The sequence below is a fragment of the Erinaceus europaeus genome, chromosome 10 (assembly GCF_950295315.1).
Source record: "Erinaceus europaeus chromosome 10, mEriEur2.1, whole genome shotgun sequence".
Lineage (NCBI taxonomy): Eukaryota > Metazoa > Chordata > Mammalia > Eulipotyphla > Erinaceidae > Erinaceus > Erinaceus europaeus.
The window spans coordinates 62,091,522-62,108,792 of NC_080171.1; the positions used below are offsets into that span (position 1 = coordinate 62,091,522).

A 17,271-nucleotide genomic window follows, 5' to 3' on the forward strand; every position below is an offset into this window, starting at 1 on the left:
GTGAATAAAGCTTCTCTGCCCAGCCGTGTGTCTCTGGTCGTCTCTGTCTACTGCCGCGAAGCTAGCCCAGCCAGCTGGAGCCCCCGAACCTTAACGACACTAGCAAACTTTTAATTGCTTGTAGCCATAATACCTTTAAGTGGTTTGGTTTAAATGGTTATTTGTCATCACTAGCTCCTGTGTTGATTAAAAAATTGTTTTTTCTAAATATTTATTTATTTCCTTTTGTTGCCCTTTTATTGTTGTAGTGATTGTTGTTGTTATTGATGTCGTTGTTGTTGGATAGGACAGAGAGAAATGGAGAGAGGAGGGGAAGACAGAGGGGGAAAAAGATAAACACCTGCAGATCTGCTTCACCACTTGTGAATTGACTCCCCTGCAGGTGGGGAGCCCGGGGCTCGAACTGGGATTCTTATGCCAGTCCTTGTGTTTAGTGTCACGTAATGTGTTGATTTTTTTTTGTTCAGCTTAAAGCTCAAAATGATCGAGAAACCCAAAGCATGGATGTCATATTCACTGAAAGACAAGCGTAAGTATGATCTACTTTAATGTCAACTGTAGCAGGTTGTTTAGAGTGATTTATTTCCTTACAAACCTTCTGTGTTGTTTTTTCTGTTGTCTTTCTTTTATTTAAGAAATTTAATTTATCAGCAAACATATCACATAGGAAGTGATCAATATACTATTGTTACAGATAAGGATGTTATTTGAGAAAATTCTGCTTTGAGACAAGTTGAAACTAATGATGTAAAATAATGATAATTTTCAATAGTAGTCATAGGTTTTACAAAAATGGATCAAGTAGGGGGAAGGGTTCAGGTCCTGGAACATGGTGGCAAAGGAGGACCTAGAGGGGTTTGAATTGTTATGTGGAAAACTGAGAAATGTTATACACATACAAACGACTGCATTTTACTGTTGACTATAAACCATTAATCCTCCCAATAAAGAAAATAAAAAGGAATATGTCATAAATCTTAAAAAAAAAGAAATTTAATATTTGTGGTACACATTTTATTGTTTATACACCTTGCACAAAGAAAATTACTATGTTTATTATGAAAGTAAAAAAAAATATTGGGGATTGAAATCTAAACTGCATAAGAACATTTCATTTATACCATTTGTAATTTTTCCCTTTTGTTGCTCTTGTTGTTATTGCTGTTGTTGTTGTTAGATTGGACAGAGAGAAATGGAGAGAGGAAGGGAAGACAGAGTAGGGAAGAGAAAGATAGACACCTGCAGACCTGCTTCACCGCTTGTGAAGCTACCCCCCTGCAGGCTGGGAGTCGGTGCTCAAACTGGGATCCTTATGAGATCCTTGAACTTCACACTTAACTGGTTGCACTACTGCCCATCCCCTCAACTTTTTCATTTTTTATTTTTGACAGACATTTTTTTCCCCCTGTAGGACAGAGAGAAATTGAGACAGGAAAGAAGAGAGAAAGATAGACACCTGCAGACCTGCTTCCCTTCTCATGAAGCATCCTCACTTCAAGTGGGGACTATGGGGTTCAAACCTGGGTCTTTACTATGTGCACTTAACCAGGTGCACCACCACCCAGCCCTCTCTTCCTATTTCCCTCTGAAGTTCTGTTTGTCCTATCAAATAAAATAGAAAAATAAATAAATAAATAAATAAAAGAGGAAAACAGCCACCAGGAGCAGTGGATTGTAGTGTCAGCACGAAACTACAGCAATAATCCTGGTGGCAATAAAACAACAGAATAAAAGCCTCTTTTTCTTGTTTTTTTTTTAAACCTTTATTTTATTTATTTCCCCTTTTGTTGCCCTTGTTGTTTTTTTATTGTTGTATTATTATTTTTGTCGTCGTTGTTAGATAGGACAGAGAGAAATGGAGAGAGGAGGGGAAGACAGAGAGGGAGAGAGAAAGATAGACACTTGTAGACTTGCTTCACTCACCTATGTCGGGAGCTGGGGGCTCGAACCGGTGTCATTGCGCCGGTCCTTGCGCTTTCCGCCACGTGCACTTAACCCGCTGCGCTACCGCCCAACTCCCTAGACTGATTATTAAGTCTCTTAGTCCAATCACAGGTGCCTCATATACCAGAGTGATGTTCTGGCTTGTCTCTTTTTGTCTCGTAAAATTCCTTCTGTTATGTAATAAATAAAGTAAATGTAAAACAAACAAAAAACCAAAACTCTCAGGTTATTGAGATAGCTTATCTGGGAGGGCGTTTGCATTGCCTTTTGAATGACCCAGGTTTAAGCCTGGCACTCACCACACTGGGAAAATCTTTGGTGCCCTGAGTTGCCTCCCCTACCACCCTCCATCTGAAGAAGTTGGCCTGGAGCAACGAAGCCATTGCAACAGCAATAAAAATGCAAAAATAAAAAACAAACAAAAAAACTCCCACAGGTACCTAAAGAATAAGAATAATGGGGCCAGGCGGTGGCACACGGGGTTAAGCTCACATAGTACAAAGTGCAAAGGGACACGCAAGGATCCCGATTGCCCACCTGCAGGGGGGTCACTTCACAAGTGGTGAAACAGGTTTGCAGATGTCTTTCTCTCTCCCTTATTGTCTTCCCCTCCCATCTAAGTTTCTCTCTGTCCTATCCAATAAAATGGAGAAAATGGCTGCCAGTAGCTGGGGATTCATAATGCTGGCCACAAGCCCCAATGTTAACCTTGGAGGCAAGAAAAAAAAAAGAATAAGAAGTTATAATTCATTAAAGACTTGATTAGGGTCTAACATACTTAAGTATTGTTTTTCTTGCCCTTAATCTACAAAATTATATAATAAACCAGGTCTGGTTCTCTTTCTCTTCCTTTCTGTTTCATTAATAAATATGTAAATCATTTTAAGATATATGGTACTTTATCCTGAAAATATTAGCTAACAGTTTCAAAACCTTTTCAATAGTTTGTAGTTGAAACTAAATGAAATATGTTCTTGATGTCTCAGTAGAAATTTAAGAAGAAATTTTATTTATTTATTTATTTATTTCCTCTTGTTTTACTATTGTAGTTGTTGTTATTATTGATGTCATCGCTGTTGGACAGGACAGAGAGAAATGGAGAGAGGAGGGGAAGACAGAAAGGGGGAAAGAAAGAGAGACATTTGCAGACCTGCTGCACTGCCTGTGAAGCGACTCCCCTGCAGTTGGGGAGCTGGGGGCTGGAACCGGGATCCTTACACCGGCCCTTGTGCTTTGCGCCACTTGCGCTTAACCTGCTTCGCTACCGCCTGACTCCCAAGAAAAAAAAAAATTTATTGTTGTTACTGATGCCGTCGTTGTTGGATAGGACAGAGAGAAATGGAGAGAGAAGGGGAAGACAGAGAGGGAGAGAGAATGATAGACACCTACAGACCTGCTTCACCGCCTGTGAAGCGACTCCCCTGCAGGTGGGGATCCCGGGGCTCAAACCCTGATCTTTACACCGTCCTTGCCCTTTTCGCCACGTGCGCTTAACCTGCTGTGCTACTGCCTAACTCTCGAAGAAAATTTTTTATGCTTACTTTTAGGGCCCAGGTGGTGGAGTACCTGGTTGAGTGCACATGTTACAATGCACAAGGAACCAGGTTCAAGACCCTGGTCCTCACCTACAGGCGGCAAGTTTCACAAGTGGTGAAGCAATGCTGCAGGTGTCTCTCTGTCTCTTTCCTTCTCTGTATCCCCTTTAAATTTCTGGCTGTCTCCATCAAATAAATAAAGATAATAAAAATGTTTTTTAAAAAGTTTAATTTTTTGTATGGCAAGAGGATACATTTAGTTATCTTTTATTTTATTTTTTTACAGCCACCATGTTTATCACTGCCTGGTGGCTGTACAATTAATTTACCACTAGTGGCAACATTTTTTTTTCTTTTGTTTTGATAGATGCAGAAGTTGTGAGGTCCTAGAGAAGGAGAGAGAAATAATTTATACATATATATAAAAAATTGTAGAAAAAGGGAGTCCGGCTGTAGCGCAGTGGGTTAAGCGCAGGTGGCGCAAAGCACAAGGACCGGCATAAGGATCCCGGTTCGAACCCCGGCTCCCCACCTGCAGGGGAGTCGCTTCACAGGCGGTGAAGCAGGTCTGCAGGTGTCTATCTTTCTCTCCCCCTCTCTGTCTTCCCCTCCGCTCTCCATTTCTCTCTGTCCTATCCAACAACAACAACAATAATAACTACAACAATAAAACAACAAGGGCAACAAAAGGGAATAAATAAATAAAATAAAATAAAATAAAAAAAAATTGTAGAAAAAAATAAGTAAGGGAGCGGTAGATGGCATAATGGTTATGTAAAAAGGCTCTAATGCCTAAGATTCCAAGGACTCAGATTCAGTCCCCCATACCACTATAAACCACAACTGAGCAATGCTTTGGTAACAAAAACAAACAAACAAAAATCATACATTAAAAAAAACTTTATTGTGGAGAAATTTTAATATACACGAAAATACAATACTGTATTCATGCATTATGTTCCAGTGCATCTTTCTCCAGTTTTATCAATTAATACCCAACCCTGCTCTCTTCACATCTCGTTACTGCAGTTTTCTTCCCATTAATTCTGATGAGGAAAAATAAAAAATGGTACTGCTTTAATCCTAAATATATACCATTGTTTTCAAGATATTTTCTTCATAGACAAATGTGGGTAATTTCTCACATGCAGAACATTAAAATTATAGACATTATTATTATTATTATTATTATTATTATTGCCACCAGAGTTTTCACTGGGGCTCAGTGCCTGCACAACTTCATCACTTCCAAGGCTTTTTCTTTCTTTCCTATAGACAAAGGTTGAGAAACAGAGCAAAATAGAAAAGGGGAGAGACAGAGAGCAAAGGAGAAAGAAACACTGCAGCACTGCTCCACCACTTATGAAGCTTCTCCCCCCAACCCCCGTAGCACTGGCATGTATGCATGTATGTGGCCTGGGCCTGCAACCCAGCTCCCTTGCATTTGGCGACATGTGCCCTCTACCAGGTGAGTCACCTGCTTGCCCCCAGATTTTTCTTAGTTTTGAATGCTGCTGTTTGCATTGATTAGTAAGGTGATAACTTTCTGATTTCAGCCAGCTAATTGAAAGGAATTGTCAAACTATTTATATGCAGCTCTTTCTACCATAAACGTTAAGGCCACTGTTTCTCTAACAATGCTCTCTAGACCATTATTGTGTTGTAAGTTCTTAGTAAGTATACTTCAAATAAAATGTCTTGTTGTCAGCTAAGTATAAAAAATTCTTTTTTATTTTTTTATTGGTGGTACTTAATGTTGATTGACAAGACTGCATGTATTTTAGAGGTAAATCTCACACCTTTTTCTCTTTTTATCCACTTTGTTGGGGTTTAATGGTTTAAAGTACAGTTGTTGACAAATTTTTCACATCTTTTCAACCTACTTGTTGCCACATCACCCATACTACCAAGTGTCAGGATTGAACTTCCACATGCAAAATATTTTGCTCATGAAGAACAGAAAGCAGTTTAACTTAATATGGCTTCAGAGAAGTATCTGACCTCAATTTGTTTAAACCCTATATTTCCTTTAGTAATTGTATCAATGTTTGATTACACAAACCTTTTTGTCCCCTCCCTATAAATCTTTTATTCTTTTTCCTTTTTTTTTTTTTTTGTCCCAGAGTTATTGCTGGGGCTTGGTGCATTAGGAATCCATTGCTTGGAATTTTTTATCCCTCCCTCCCCTCCCCTTCCTTCCTTCCTTCCTTCCTTCCTTCCTTCCTTCCTTCCTTCTTTCCTTCCTTCCTTCTTTCTTCCTGATAAGGAAAAGACAGAAATTGACAGGAGATGGGGAGGTAAAGAGGGAGAGAAAGAGAGACACCTTTACCACTGCTTCACTGCTTGAGTTTCTTCCTTCCTTTTTTTTTTGCCTTCAGGGTTATTGATGGGGTTCGGTGCCTGCACTACAGCTCCACTGCTCCTAGAGGCCATTTCCCCTATTTTGTTGTTCTTATTGTTATTGTTGCCATTGATGTTGTTGAATAGGACAGAGAGAAATTGACAGAGGAGGGGAGGATAGAGAGGGGGAGAGAAAGACACCTGCAGACCTGCTTCACTGCCTGTGAAGTGACACCCCCGCCTGTGCAGCTTGGGAGCCAGGGCCTTGAACTGGGATCCTTATGCCAGTCTGTGTGCTTTGTGCCAAGTGCGCTTAACCGGCTGCGCTACCGCCTGACCCCCTCTGCTTGAGTTTCTTCCCTGCAGGCGGGGACTGGGGCTTGAACCTGGGTCCTTGCACATAATGTGTGTGCTCAACTCTTTGTACCACTTTCCAGTCCCTCCCTGTAAATATTTATAAATCTTTCTCTGGAAATTAATATTCTAGAAAAAAATTTTCTGGACACTTCTGTGTCTACAGGATCACAAAGATCTATGCATGAATTAACTGGAGATTCTTCAGCCCCAACACAAATTCGTTCAAATAAGATTTTAAATTCATTTAGAATCTTGCAAAGATACACAGAAAAGCAAGTGCATTTTTGAAAACAAAACTCATAGATAATTGTGATGCCCATTTTGGAAACCACCAACTTTTTAGCTGTGATAGTCATGCTTTATGGTGATGGTTTTTAATTAATAGTTTTTTAGGGATTGTGTTTGCACATTGTGTTTGTACTTTAATTAGTTATTAAAATTTCAGAGAATTTGTTTTGCTAATTCAGGAAATATTTTAAAAATACTGAAAGAAATTAATTTTCTTCACATAACTCATGAGTATCTATGTATTTGTCTTCAATAAACCCATCATCATCTATCACAAACAACTGTGGTTGTTTAAATATTACTGTAGTTTCTTCAGAATTCATATTTGGTATCTGTGAAAGAGAACTTGGATTTCCAGTAAAACTGTCTTCATAGGTTTCCACTTCATGCTCTTCTAGGCGATGATGACTGTAGCTGAGCAGATAATTATACCACACTGGGCATTTGATTGCAATAAAAATGAGGATTGAAGTTATCAGTACACTGACTACAACACTGACAAGAAAAGTCCAACTTTTCCCAAGAGGTTCCTGTTCTTTTTTTTTTTTTAATGAGAGAGAAAAAGAAAAGAGAGATTTTTGTTAAATTAACAAACAATAATAAGTCATGCATCCCCAGTATTACTAGAGATAAAAATTATACTGATCTGTTTTAGTAGACCAAAGCTACTAAAACTATAATAAATATATTTCTTGGTGTACTAAAATAATACCCTTTTTCAAAATAATCTTTGCAAATATTCCTTAACTATTTATTTAGGGGACTATTATTGATCTATACCTGTTAAGAATTGTGGTTTGACTAGAACTAAGTCTCAAGAAGTTAAATAATTTGTGTAGTGGCATTTGACATTGAACTTAATTTGGGACCCAGTATATTGTAAATCTTTTTTTTTTTTTAAGATTTTATTTATTAATTAATGAGATAGGAAGAGAGAGAGAAAGATCCAGATATCACTCTTGATACATGTGCTGCCAGGGATTAAACTCAGGACCTCATGCTTGAGAGTCCAGTGCTTTATCCATTGCACCACCTCCTGAACCACACTATTGTAAATCTTTTGCTGAATAGAATGAAATGTTCTTTAACATCGTTTCTGGAAACTGTAAATGTTGAAATGTACTGAGAATTGCCTCAGTTTCATTTATCATGCTATTATCACAACATTAATTTCAAATGAACATAATACCTGAATTTTGTGTTAAGTTGTTCAAAGATCTGTTAAATGTGGAGTTGCTAATGGACTGAAAATGAGTGTAAAAATCCTCAGTTATAGGTGAAGAAAATTTTGAGTAGCATTCCTCTGGATAAGTCACTGTTTTGATACTGTAGTTTTTCAGGAACTCTGGGTCACTGCATGTGGTTATGTTCTCATTTTCTAGAAAGTAAGAAAGAATTAATTTAGTTTTGTTATGGAAAATGTGACTGGCCAAAAATATTTTATAGTGGGTGGGGGTAGATAGCATAATGGTTATGCAAATAGACTCTCATGCCTGAGGCAGCAAAGTCCCAGGTTCAGTCCCCTGCACCACCATAAGCCAGAGCTGATCAGTACTCTAGTTAAAAAAGAAAGATTTTAAAAAATATTTTACAGTTATTATTATCATTACTTTTATTATCACTTTTAGCCAGAGCACTGCTCATCTCTGGCTTTTAGCGGTGCTGGGGATTGAATTTGAGACTCAAGAGTCTCAGTCATCAAAGTCTGTTGCATAAACCACTCTGTTATCTCCCCAGTCCATAATTACTTTTATTTATTATTTTTTAAAGAATTTATTTATTTATGAGAAAAATAGGAGGAGAGAAAGAACCAGACATCACTCCGGTACATGGGCTTCCGGGGATCAAACTCGGGACCTCATGGTTGAGAACCCAGTGCTTTATCCACTGCACCACCTCCCAGACCAGCCCATAATTACTTTTATATAGAATTTCTGGACATATATGTCTGTTATGGTAAATTATAAGAAAGACATTTGCATTTGTCTACAATACAAAGAATGAGAATAGTACATTCCTTTTTATTATTATTTTTTCAGGAATTTTAAATTTTACTTGGGAAAATTAAGAACATTCACATGTTAAAACATGAAAGACAGACATAGGCAGAGAAAGAGAAAGAGAGAAGGGGGGAGAGAGAGTTAATACTTATACCTAGACAGAGAGAGAGAAGCCCTGTCACAGATCTCCCTTTTAATTCCCAAGCCCCACCTCCACCTTGCCAAGCCATACCTGTTCACCACTACCATTTTCTGAGCGGTACCCTCCAGGTACCTCCTGTCTTTCAACATTTCCCCCTTTAGGAATATGGACCTAAATACTAAATTATTTTATAAGTACAATTTAAGTGCAGTAACAGCTTATTGCTTAGTTTGGTACTTTGTGATTAAAATTGTGGTGAAAATCTGGGTCTTAGGTAAAGTATAATTTGTAGTCAGCAAAGTAGCATACCTGTTTTCATCTACTCTCTGCCATGATATCCTAAAAATGAGAAATATCTAAAGAAAAAAAAATAGGGGGGCTGGGCACACCAGGTTAAGCACACATAGTATGAAGCACAAGGGCCTCCTCAAAGATCCTGGTTCACACCCCTGACTCCCAACCTACTGGGGGTGTCTTTTCACAGGCAGTGAAGCAGGTGTCTGTCTCTCTCCCTCTCTAAACACCCCCCCAATTTCTCTCTGTCCTATGCAATAAAAAAATGGAAAAAATGGCTGCCAGGATCAGTGAATTTGTAGTGCTGACACTGAGCCCTAGTGATAACCCTTGAGGCAAAAAAATAAATAAATAAAAATAAAATAGCCTTATGTATTGAACACACAAAAACTTAAGTATCATGTCATATATTGAGAATATTTTTTTATTATCGTTATTTATTGGATAGAGACAGCCAGAAATCCAGAGAAGGGTGAGAGTGACAGACACTTGAAGCCCAGCTTTACCACTGGCATTACAATGTGTGTGTTCAACCAAGTGTGCCACCACCCGGCTCCCATATTCGAACATTTATATTTCTTTTTTTAAATTTGTTTTTATTTTTTAATTTAAAAAAATTTTTAAAAATATTTATTTTCCCTTTTGCTGCCCTTGTTGTGGTTACTGGTGTCGTTGTTGTTGGATAGGACAGAGAGAAATGGAGAGAGGAGGGGAAGACAGAGAGGGAGAGAGAATGACAGACACCGGCAGATCTGCTTCACTGCCTGTGAAGTGACTCCCCTGCAGGTGGGGAGCCAGGGGCTCGAACCAGGATCCTTACTCCGGTCCTTGTGCTTTGCACCACAGAACATTTATATTTCATCTCCTTTTGTATGTGGAAGCAAAAGAAGATTTGTTTATCAATCATTTTCTCTTAAGAGAGAGAGAGAAAAAATAAAAGAAACCACAATACTGAAGCTTCCTTCAATGTGGAGGCTGGGCTTGAACCTGTATTGAACATAAGGCAAAGTAGCACACTATCCAATTGAGCTATTTGGCCAACCTTTATTACTTCTTAATGTTTCTTCCTATTCCATTAGACAAGAATACTTTTCTTTAAAAAATCATAAATTAAAAGGTGTCTCGGGTACAACAACGAAACCAATCATACTTTGTTTTAATTTAAATTATGATAGCTTACCTAGTGTCACATTTGATGTATTCAACCACTTCTGCAAAGTCAGTAGATTGCAAGAGCAGTTCCATGGGTTTCCATATAAAATTATTGAGTTCAGGTGAAAAAGTTGTGGTACATGAAAATAACTTATTACATTGCCTTGCAGATTCAGTAGTATCAGGCTTTTTAGAGGTGTGAATATATCAGGATTCACTCGTGATATTTTGTTTTGGCAGAGATATAGCTGTTTTAGGTTTTTTAAACCTGCAAATGTACCCTGTTGAATTATGTGTATGGAATTTCTACAGATATTTAAAACTTCTAGACTGGAGAGGTTACTAAAGCTATTAGTATGTAAAATAAAGATATTATTCTGAATCAAATAGAGCTCAGTGAGTAAAAAATATTTCTGTAGAACTACTGTGTCTCTAAAATTCAGAGTAATTTGGTTATAACTGAGATCAAGAATAGTAACACTTCTATTGATGTTTGCTGGAATCAAAGAATAATTCTTTTCTGTGAAATTATATTTGACTTCCTAAAAAAGAAAAAATAAATGCATTAAACAAGGAAAATATTAACATCTTAACTTTCAAATACAAGTATTCATTTATTTACTTCTTTTTATTTATTTGTTTTTACCAGAGCACTGTTCAGCTTTGGCATATGGTACTGTAGGAGTTTGAACCTGGGACTTTGGAGCCTTAGGCATGAGATGTCTTTGCTCCCCAAGCTCTTCATATAACTGAGCAAGGAGCTTCCAGTTGGTCATGTCAGTATTTACATAACAAATAATTATGTTAGCGTTCGTATTACAGTATGAAATATATGTGTATATATAAATCTTTTATTTTTTTACTTTTTTGTTTTTTTATTTTTTTCCCTCCAGGGTTATTGCTGGGCTCGGTGCCCGCACCATGAATCCACCGCTCCTGGAGGCCATTTTTTTCCTCTTTTTGTTGCCCTTGTTGTTGTAGCCTCGTTGTGGTTATTATTATTGCCCTTGTTGACGCAATTCGTTGTTGGATAGGACAGAGAGAAATGGAGAGAGGAGGGGAAGACAGAGGGGGAGAGAAAGATAGACACCTGCAGACCTGCTTCACCGCCTGTGAAGCGACTCCCCTTGCAGGTGGGGAGCCGGGGCTCGAGCCGGGATCCTTCTGTTGGTCCTTGCACTTTGTTTTTTTTGCCACATGCGCTTAACCCACTGCGCCACTGCCCGACCCCCTTTTTACTTATTTTTATTGAGGCAGAAGATAGAGAGTGTAAGTGGATCTAGGTGGTGGCACACCAGAGTGAACATGTTATAATGCACAATTTCGCAGCTTCAAGCCCCTGGTCCCCTTTTGCAGGGGGAAAGCTACAACAACAAGGGCAACAAAAGGGGGGGGGAATGGCCTCCAGGAGCGGTGGATTCTTGGTGCAGGCACTGAGCCCTAGCAGTAACCCTGGAGGCAAAAAAAAAAAAGTGATATTCAATATGTAACTCAAGAGGTCTAGTTGCTCATAGAATGACAATTTGAAAATTATTTAACTTACATTAAAACTTGAGTGATGTGTTTAAAGCATCAGGCAATATGAAGAGTTACTATCTTGAGTCTGGAAGAATAACTCACTCAGTAGGATACCTACCCTGCTGCTTACAGCACACAGATTTTAGTTGAACATTACAGAGGAGTACTGTGGCACATTTTCTATTATTTCCTTAGTCTCAGTGCATCTTTCTCCCCACCCTCTCTCTTCTTCTTCTAGCGTTTGCCACCCTCTCTCTGAATGAAAAGCAGTCCTGGGAATGATAAAATCACCTATGCCGGATTCCCTGGCTCACCCCTCTCTTCTCCTTCAGAAAAAATAAATAATAACAATAAGGAAGAAAGAAAGAAAATGATTTCTATTCTTCTCAAACCCCCCATCTCTCTCTCTTTCTCTGCCTCTTTGCATGCATTATGGGACAATGAATCCACTGCTCTCTGTGGTAATTTTTCTTTCTTTTGTTGATAATGACAGAACTTGGAAGGGAAGGGAGAGGAGAGGGAAAGAAAGAGAGAGGGAGAGGAAGAGAGATAGAGAGAGACATTTAGCACAGTTTTACTACTTGTGAAGTTTCATTCTAGCAGGTCAGAACCAGGGCCATCCTTTTGCATGGTAATGTGTCTACCAGTTGCACCACTGCCCAGCTCCTCTATTGCTATTCTTATGTAAATATGGATCCATTAAAATAGTTTTTATATTGACTGTTTGTGTAATTGAACCCTTCTAAAAATTGCAGTAGTAATAATGCAATGACTTATAAATATGTACTTTTAAAAGATTTGTTTGTTATAAAGTATGATTTTTATAATTTGAACTTAGTTTTGTTTTACAGTGAAATTGTATAATTTTCTACTTTTAATCAACTTTTAAAGAGCTCAGCTTTTAGAGGCTGGGTGGTGGCATACCTGATTGAGTGCACATGTTACAATGTGCAAGGACCCAGGTTCCAAACCCTCCTCCCACTTGCATGAGGAAAGCTTTGCAAGTAGTGAAGCAGTGATACAGGTGTCTCTCTGTCTCTCTCCTTCTCTGTCACCCCCTTCTCTCTTGATTTCTGGCTGTGTCTATCCAATAAATAAAGATGAAAAAAAAAAAAGAAAGAAAAAAGAACTCAGCTTTTCGTGGCCAGGCAGTGGCATACCCAGTTGAGTGCATATATCACCATGTACAAAGATCTGGGAGTAGTAGATTAGTTGTGCAGGCACCAAGGCCCAGTGATAACTCTGCTGGCAAAAATCAGTCAATCAATCAGTCAGCTTTTAAAAGAAAGACTGCTGGGGGGGGGGGGTCACTTCACAAGTGGTGGAGCAGGTCTGCAGGTGCCTATCTTTCTCTCCCCTTCTTTGTCTCCCCCCCCCCCCCGATTTCTTTCTGTCCCATCCAACAACAATAACAACAAGGACAACAAAAATGGAAAAAATGGCCTCCAGGAGCAATGGATTTATGGTGCAGGCACACAGCCCCAGCAATAACCCTGGAGACCAAAAAAAGAAAAGAAAGACTGCTGTTGTCAAATCTGGCTTAGAGATCATAGGTTTTTTTTTTTTTATCATATATTTTACTGGATATATATAAAATGTACCTTCAAAAATATTTTTACTACTTTGAATGTAAAAACTTACTGTTTTAGATGACTGGCTTTCATCTGTTAATAATAGCATAGAGAAGGGCCAAAACACAATTGTGATGCATGTGGTTTTCATGTTGGAGACCTGATGGAAAGAGAGTATTTTCATCTTGGGAGACCATAACTTTAGAAATTATTGAAGACATCTCAATTTCCTTTTTTTTTTTTTTTTTTTTAACCAGGGCACTGCTCAGCTCTAGCTTTTGGGGGTCAGGGAATTGAATCTGTTTCCTTTTTTCTCTTCTTTCTCCCTTCCTTTATTTTCTTATTGAGGGTGTTAATGTTTTACAGTGTAATCATTGGCATATAAATACAGTTTCATTGTGCACTAGGATCCCACAGTTCTCTCCCACCCTCTCTTCCGCCCCATTGTTCCTCTGAGTCCTTTGCTTTGACTTCCAGTCCACACCATGTCCAGTCCACATTTCACTTCGTGTCTCCCTCCCTATGCCCGTTTATTAAGTCCCACTTAAAAGTGATAGCATTTGGTATTTGTCCCTCTCTTTTTGGCTTATCTCACTTAACATTATGTCTTCCATTTCCATCCAAGATGACACAAAGGAGACAACTTCATAATTTGTAGCAGCTGAGTAGTATTCCGTCATGTATACTGTACATACCATAACTTTTTTAAAGCACTCATCTGTCAACTGGTTGCCGACAGCTTAGTTGCTTCCAAGTTTTGGCTGTTAGAAATTGTGCTGCTGTGAATATACATAGATCTCTTCTGATAGGTGCTTTTATTTCCTATGGATGGATCCCCAGGAGAGAAATTGCTGGCCCATAGGGCAGGTCCATTTCTACTGTTCTGAGAAATCTGCAGACTGCTTTCTGTGAAGTTTGGAACAATATACTTTGGAGCCTCAGACTTGAGGGTCTCCTAATGCATAACCATTATGCTATCTCCCCCACCCTGGTATACCTTTATACATTGTCCCAGTGAAAAATTATTTTGTCCAATTACTATTCTCCAACTGGCTTTGTAGAGAAATGAAAGTCTGTAATTATAAAATATGCAAAAATATATAAGGTGTTGTGATTTTTTTCTATTATTACTATCAATTATTGCAAGGCAGTTTTTAGATTAAGTGTTTAGACAAAGTAATCTGTTGAGTACTAGTAAATACTTACGTTGTAGTGTAGTAAATTAATTAAAAATGAATGGACTGATTTCAGTGAATAGGAGTATGATTTCATATAGTACCCTACTTTTTTCCCTTGCACAAGTTCTTTTTTCATAGTCTAAAAGTTCGTTTTTATTTAGTTTATCCATTTGTTTTCTCTGTATACCACATAAGAGTGAAACAGTGTCTTTCTACATCGGACTTATTTCACTAAACATAATGCCATCTAGGTTTATCCATCTTGTCTCAAATAACAGGATATAATTTTGTTTATAAACTCTTAAGTAGTATTTCATTGTGTATATATACCACTACTTTAGCTGTGCAACTTAATGTTATTTAAAATTATTTAATGTTATTAAAATGTTAAATAACTTAATGTTATTTACAGCTCTTGGCTATTGTAACTAACACTGCAGTAAACTTGGAATTGCATTTGTCATTTTGAATTAATGTTTATATTTTGGGGAGTAAATACCCAAAATTGAGATGATTGGATTATATGGAATTTCTATTTTTAATTTTTTTTTTTGAGGCAGGACTCAGGAGCTGGTGCAGTGGATAAAGCTTTGGAGATCCTGAGTTTGATCCCAGGCATTGCATATACTTAATGATACTCTGTTCTCTCTTCTACCCACTCCCTCCACCTCTTCCTTTTCTCTTTCTCATAAATAAATAAATATTTACAACAGTAGTAATTTTTTTGAAGACTCCCATACCATTTTTTGTGATTACAGCACCAATTTAGAACACCGCCAATAAAGTCTGGAGATAATTCCTTTTGCCTTCAAAAACTCATTGTTGGGCAGGGGTAGATAGCATAATGGTTATGCAAACAGACTATCCTGCCTGAGGCTTCTTCAAAGTCCCAGGTTTAATCCCCTGCACTAACATAAGCCAGAGCTGAGGTAAATAATAAATATTAATTGGTAAATAATAATAAAAAATAATAAATATTATTGGTAAATAATAATAGTAATTAAATTAAAATAAAAGTTCTATGTTATTTGAACACTAATCTGTTCTACTTAATTTATTGCCTTAGGTTTGTTGATGTACTTATGCTTGTTCCTTTCCCCCTTTTTCCTTTTCTACAATTAAATTTATTAAAGAAAACTACGGTTCATTCTAGATTTAATAAAACTTTGATATGTGTTAGTATAGAACCTCTTTTAGATTCAGAAATGAAGTCATCACTTGCCCCACACTACTCTACTGCCCATGAAAATAGCAGGTCCCTAAGTCATAAAAAGTAGCTTACAGTGTCTGATGATATCTAGGAATAAGTATGCAGCCTCTTCAGTGATACGTTTCAGTATTTTCAGTGGTACAGTAAAGTTCTTACTAATGTCTCTGGGACTGGGTGGTGGCTCACCTGGTTGAGTGTACATGTTACTAATGTCTCTGGTAGCACACCTTGGGTAAGATAGTAGCAAATAAGGGAAAAGTCCCCCCTCCCCCCAGAAATAAATAGGATGAGAATCACTCAAGGAAGCAAGTAGGTTACAGGAAAAAATAACTGGACTTAAGAGTTGATGCGGAGAAGCTGAAGAAGGTAGTCGAGGTCAGACAGGGCTGTGAGCCTATATGGAAATGGAGATAAAAGATCATTTTGTAATATCATTATTTAATGCTAGTAAGTGTTTTCCTGAGTGTGCTACAGAATATTAAACTATAAGGATTAAACAAGGAATATTTTCTGTTTGGTACATTTTAGAATTAAAAGCAATGTATCTCAGAACTTAAGGTAGATCATGTATAATAAAGCACTGAACAAACTGAAGGCATTACTGGCTTAAAACTATGAAAAGTATTATTGAGTCACAGTGAAATCAACTTGAAATATGAAATTATATTTGGTTTTGAATTCAGCAATTAAAAACTAGAATAAATATCATTTTCTTTTACTTATTTCACAATTGTTATAGCCTTTGTTACAGAAATAAAGCTTTAAACTAAAGGAAATGATACTAAAAAGTAATGTTCTTAATGAAATTTCAGTAAAGCTTCTTAGGATTTTTTGGATATTTGCTTCCAATGACTATTCTATATAAGAGAAAAAGATGCAGTTATTTTTGGTTTTGTTAAAACATGCATAGTTAAAAAGATAAAAAATATGCATAGTTTTGTCATTAAATATTTAAAATATTTTAGGTATGTCAGAACTCAGTATATTTGAAGTGATATGCTTATGATTTTCAAAGAATTCCACTCTCATAGTTAATCACTTTATGTTTTTTAATTTAAAATATGTGTAGTAGAAAATTTAGATAAGGAGAATTGCCCGTTTTCAACAGTTAACAACTTGTGGCCAGTAGCTTTTCATCTTATAAATTTGCTTTTGAGTTAATGTTACTTTAAAATGCTCTGTAAGTTGTATACTTCAAATAAAAATATTATAAACTTAATTGCCTAAATTAAACATTTTTCCAGATTAAAAGTTAACTTTATAGTACATCATAACTTAATCTTTGAAAGATATTTTTGCTTATTGACCAGATTTATATTTCTTAGGTACCATATATGAAAATACAACTTTTTCTGCTCTTTTATCACTGATTAAAGGCAAAGGTTATTATATAAAACAAGAAAATTTGTTTCAGATTTAGCAAACTTAACCTATGGTTGTTAAAAGAAAACTAACAACCACCACCAAACCTGTAAATACATAGGGGCTTACCTTCACTTTCTTTGTCTCAGGGTATGATATTAAGAAATGTTGAGATCTTTTTCTTTCTTCTCCTCCATTAAAGTCATATGATTGCATTCACTTTGTTTTAACCTTTGTACCCAGCGAGCAGGTGATTTGAAGAAGAAAGAAAGAAAGAAAAAAAAACCTAGATTTCCCTAGCAAAAGATTGACTAGAAGAGTAATTTCTTAAAGAAGAAAAATAATCTTTTAAAAATATTTATTTATTTATTCCCTTTTGT

At 37.1% G+C, this 17,271-nt stretch overlaps 2 protein-coding genes across 6 annotated transcripts in view; one reads left to right on the forward strand and one right to left on the reverse strand.

Moving 5' to 3' along the window:
* The window catches only part of IFT74 (intraflagellar transport 74), a 131,828-nt gene that overhangs the window by 38,681 nt on the left and 75,876 nt on the right, over positions 1 to 17,271 (forward strand). For all 3 annotated transcript variants that reach the window (XM_060199666.1, XM_060199668.1, XM_060199667.1), the window contains one exon: positions 468 to 529. In XM_060199666.1, the coding sequence (XP_060055649.1) occupies positions 468 to 529 (62 nt within the window). The remainder of the gene's footprint in view (positions 1 to 467; positions 530 to 17,271) is intronic.
* On the reverse strand, positions 6,394 to 17,131 carry LRRC19 (leucine rich repeat containing 19). Of its 3 annotated transcripts, XM_016193915.2 has the most exons (6): positions 17,021 to 17,102; positions 15,848 to 15,923; positions 13,212 to 13,301; positions 10,081 to 10,594; positions 7,654 to 7,842; positions 6,394 to 6,999 (listed from the first exon to the last, which is right to left on the reverse strand). In XM_016193915.2, exons 3-6 carry the CDS (start codon positions 13,290 to 13,292, stop codon positions 6,671 to 6,673), a joined length of 1,113 nt encoding a protein of 370 aa, XP_016049401.1. In that variant the 5' UTR covers positions 13,293 to 13,301; positions 15,848 to 15,923; positions 17,021 to 17,102; the 3' UTR covers positions 6,394 to 6,670. The 3 variants fall into 3 exon arrangements, with proteins under 3 accessions (XP_016049401.1, XP_007536265.2, XP_016049402.1); XM_007536203.3 differs by lacking the exon at positions 15,848 to 15,923 and having other exon boundaries at positions 17,021 to 17,131; XM_016193916.2 differs by lacking the exons at positions 15,848 to 15,923; positions 17,021 to 17,102 and adding an exon at positions 15,716 to 15,841.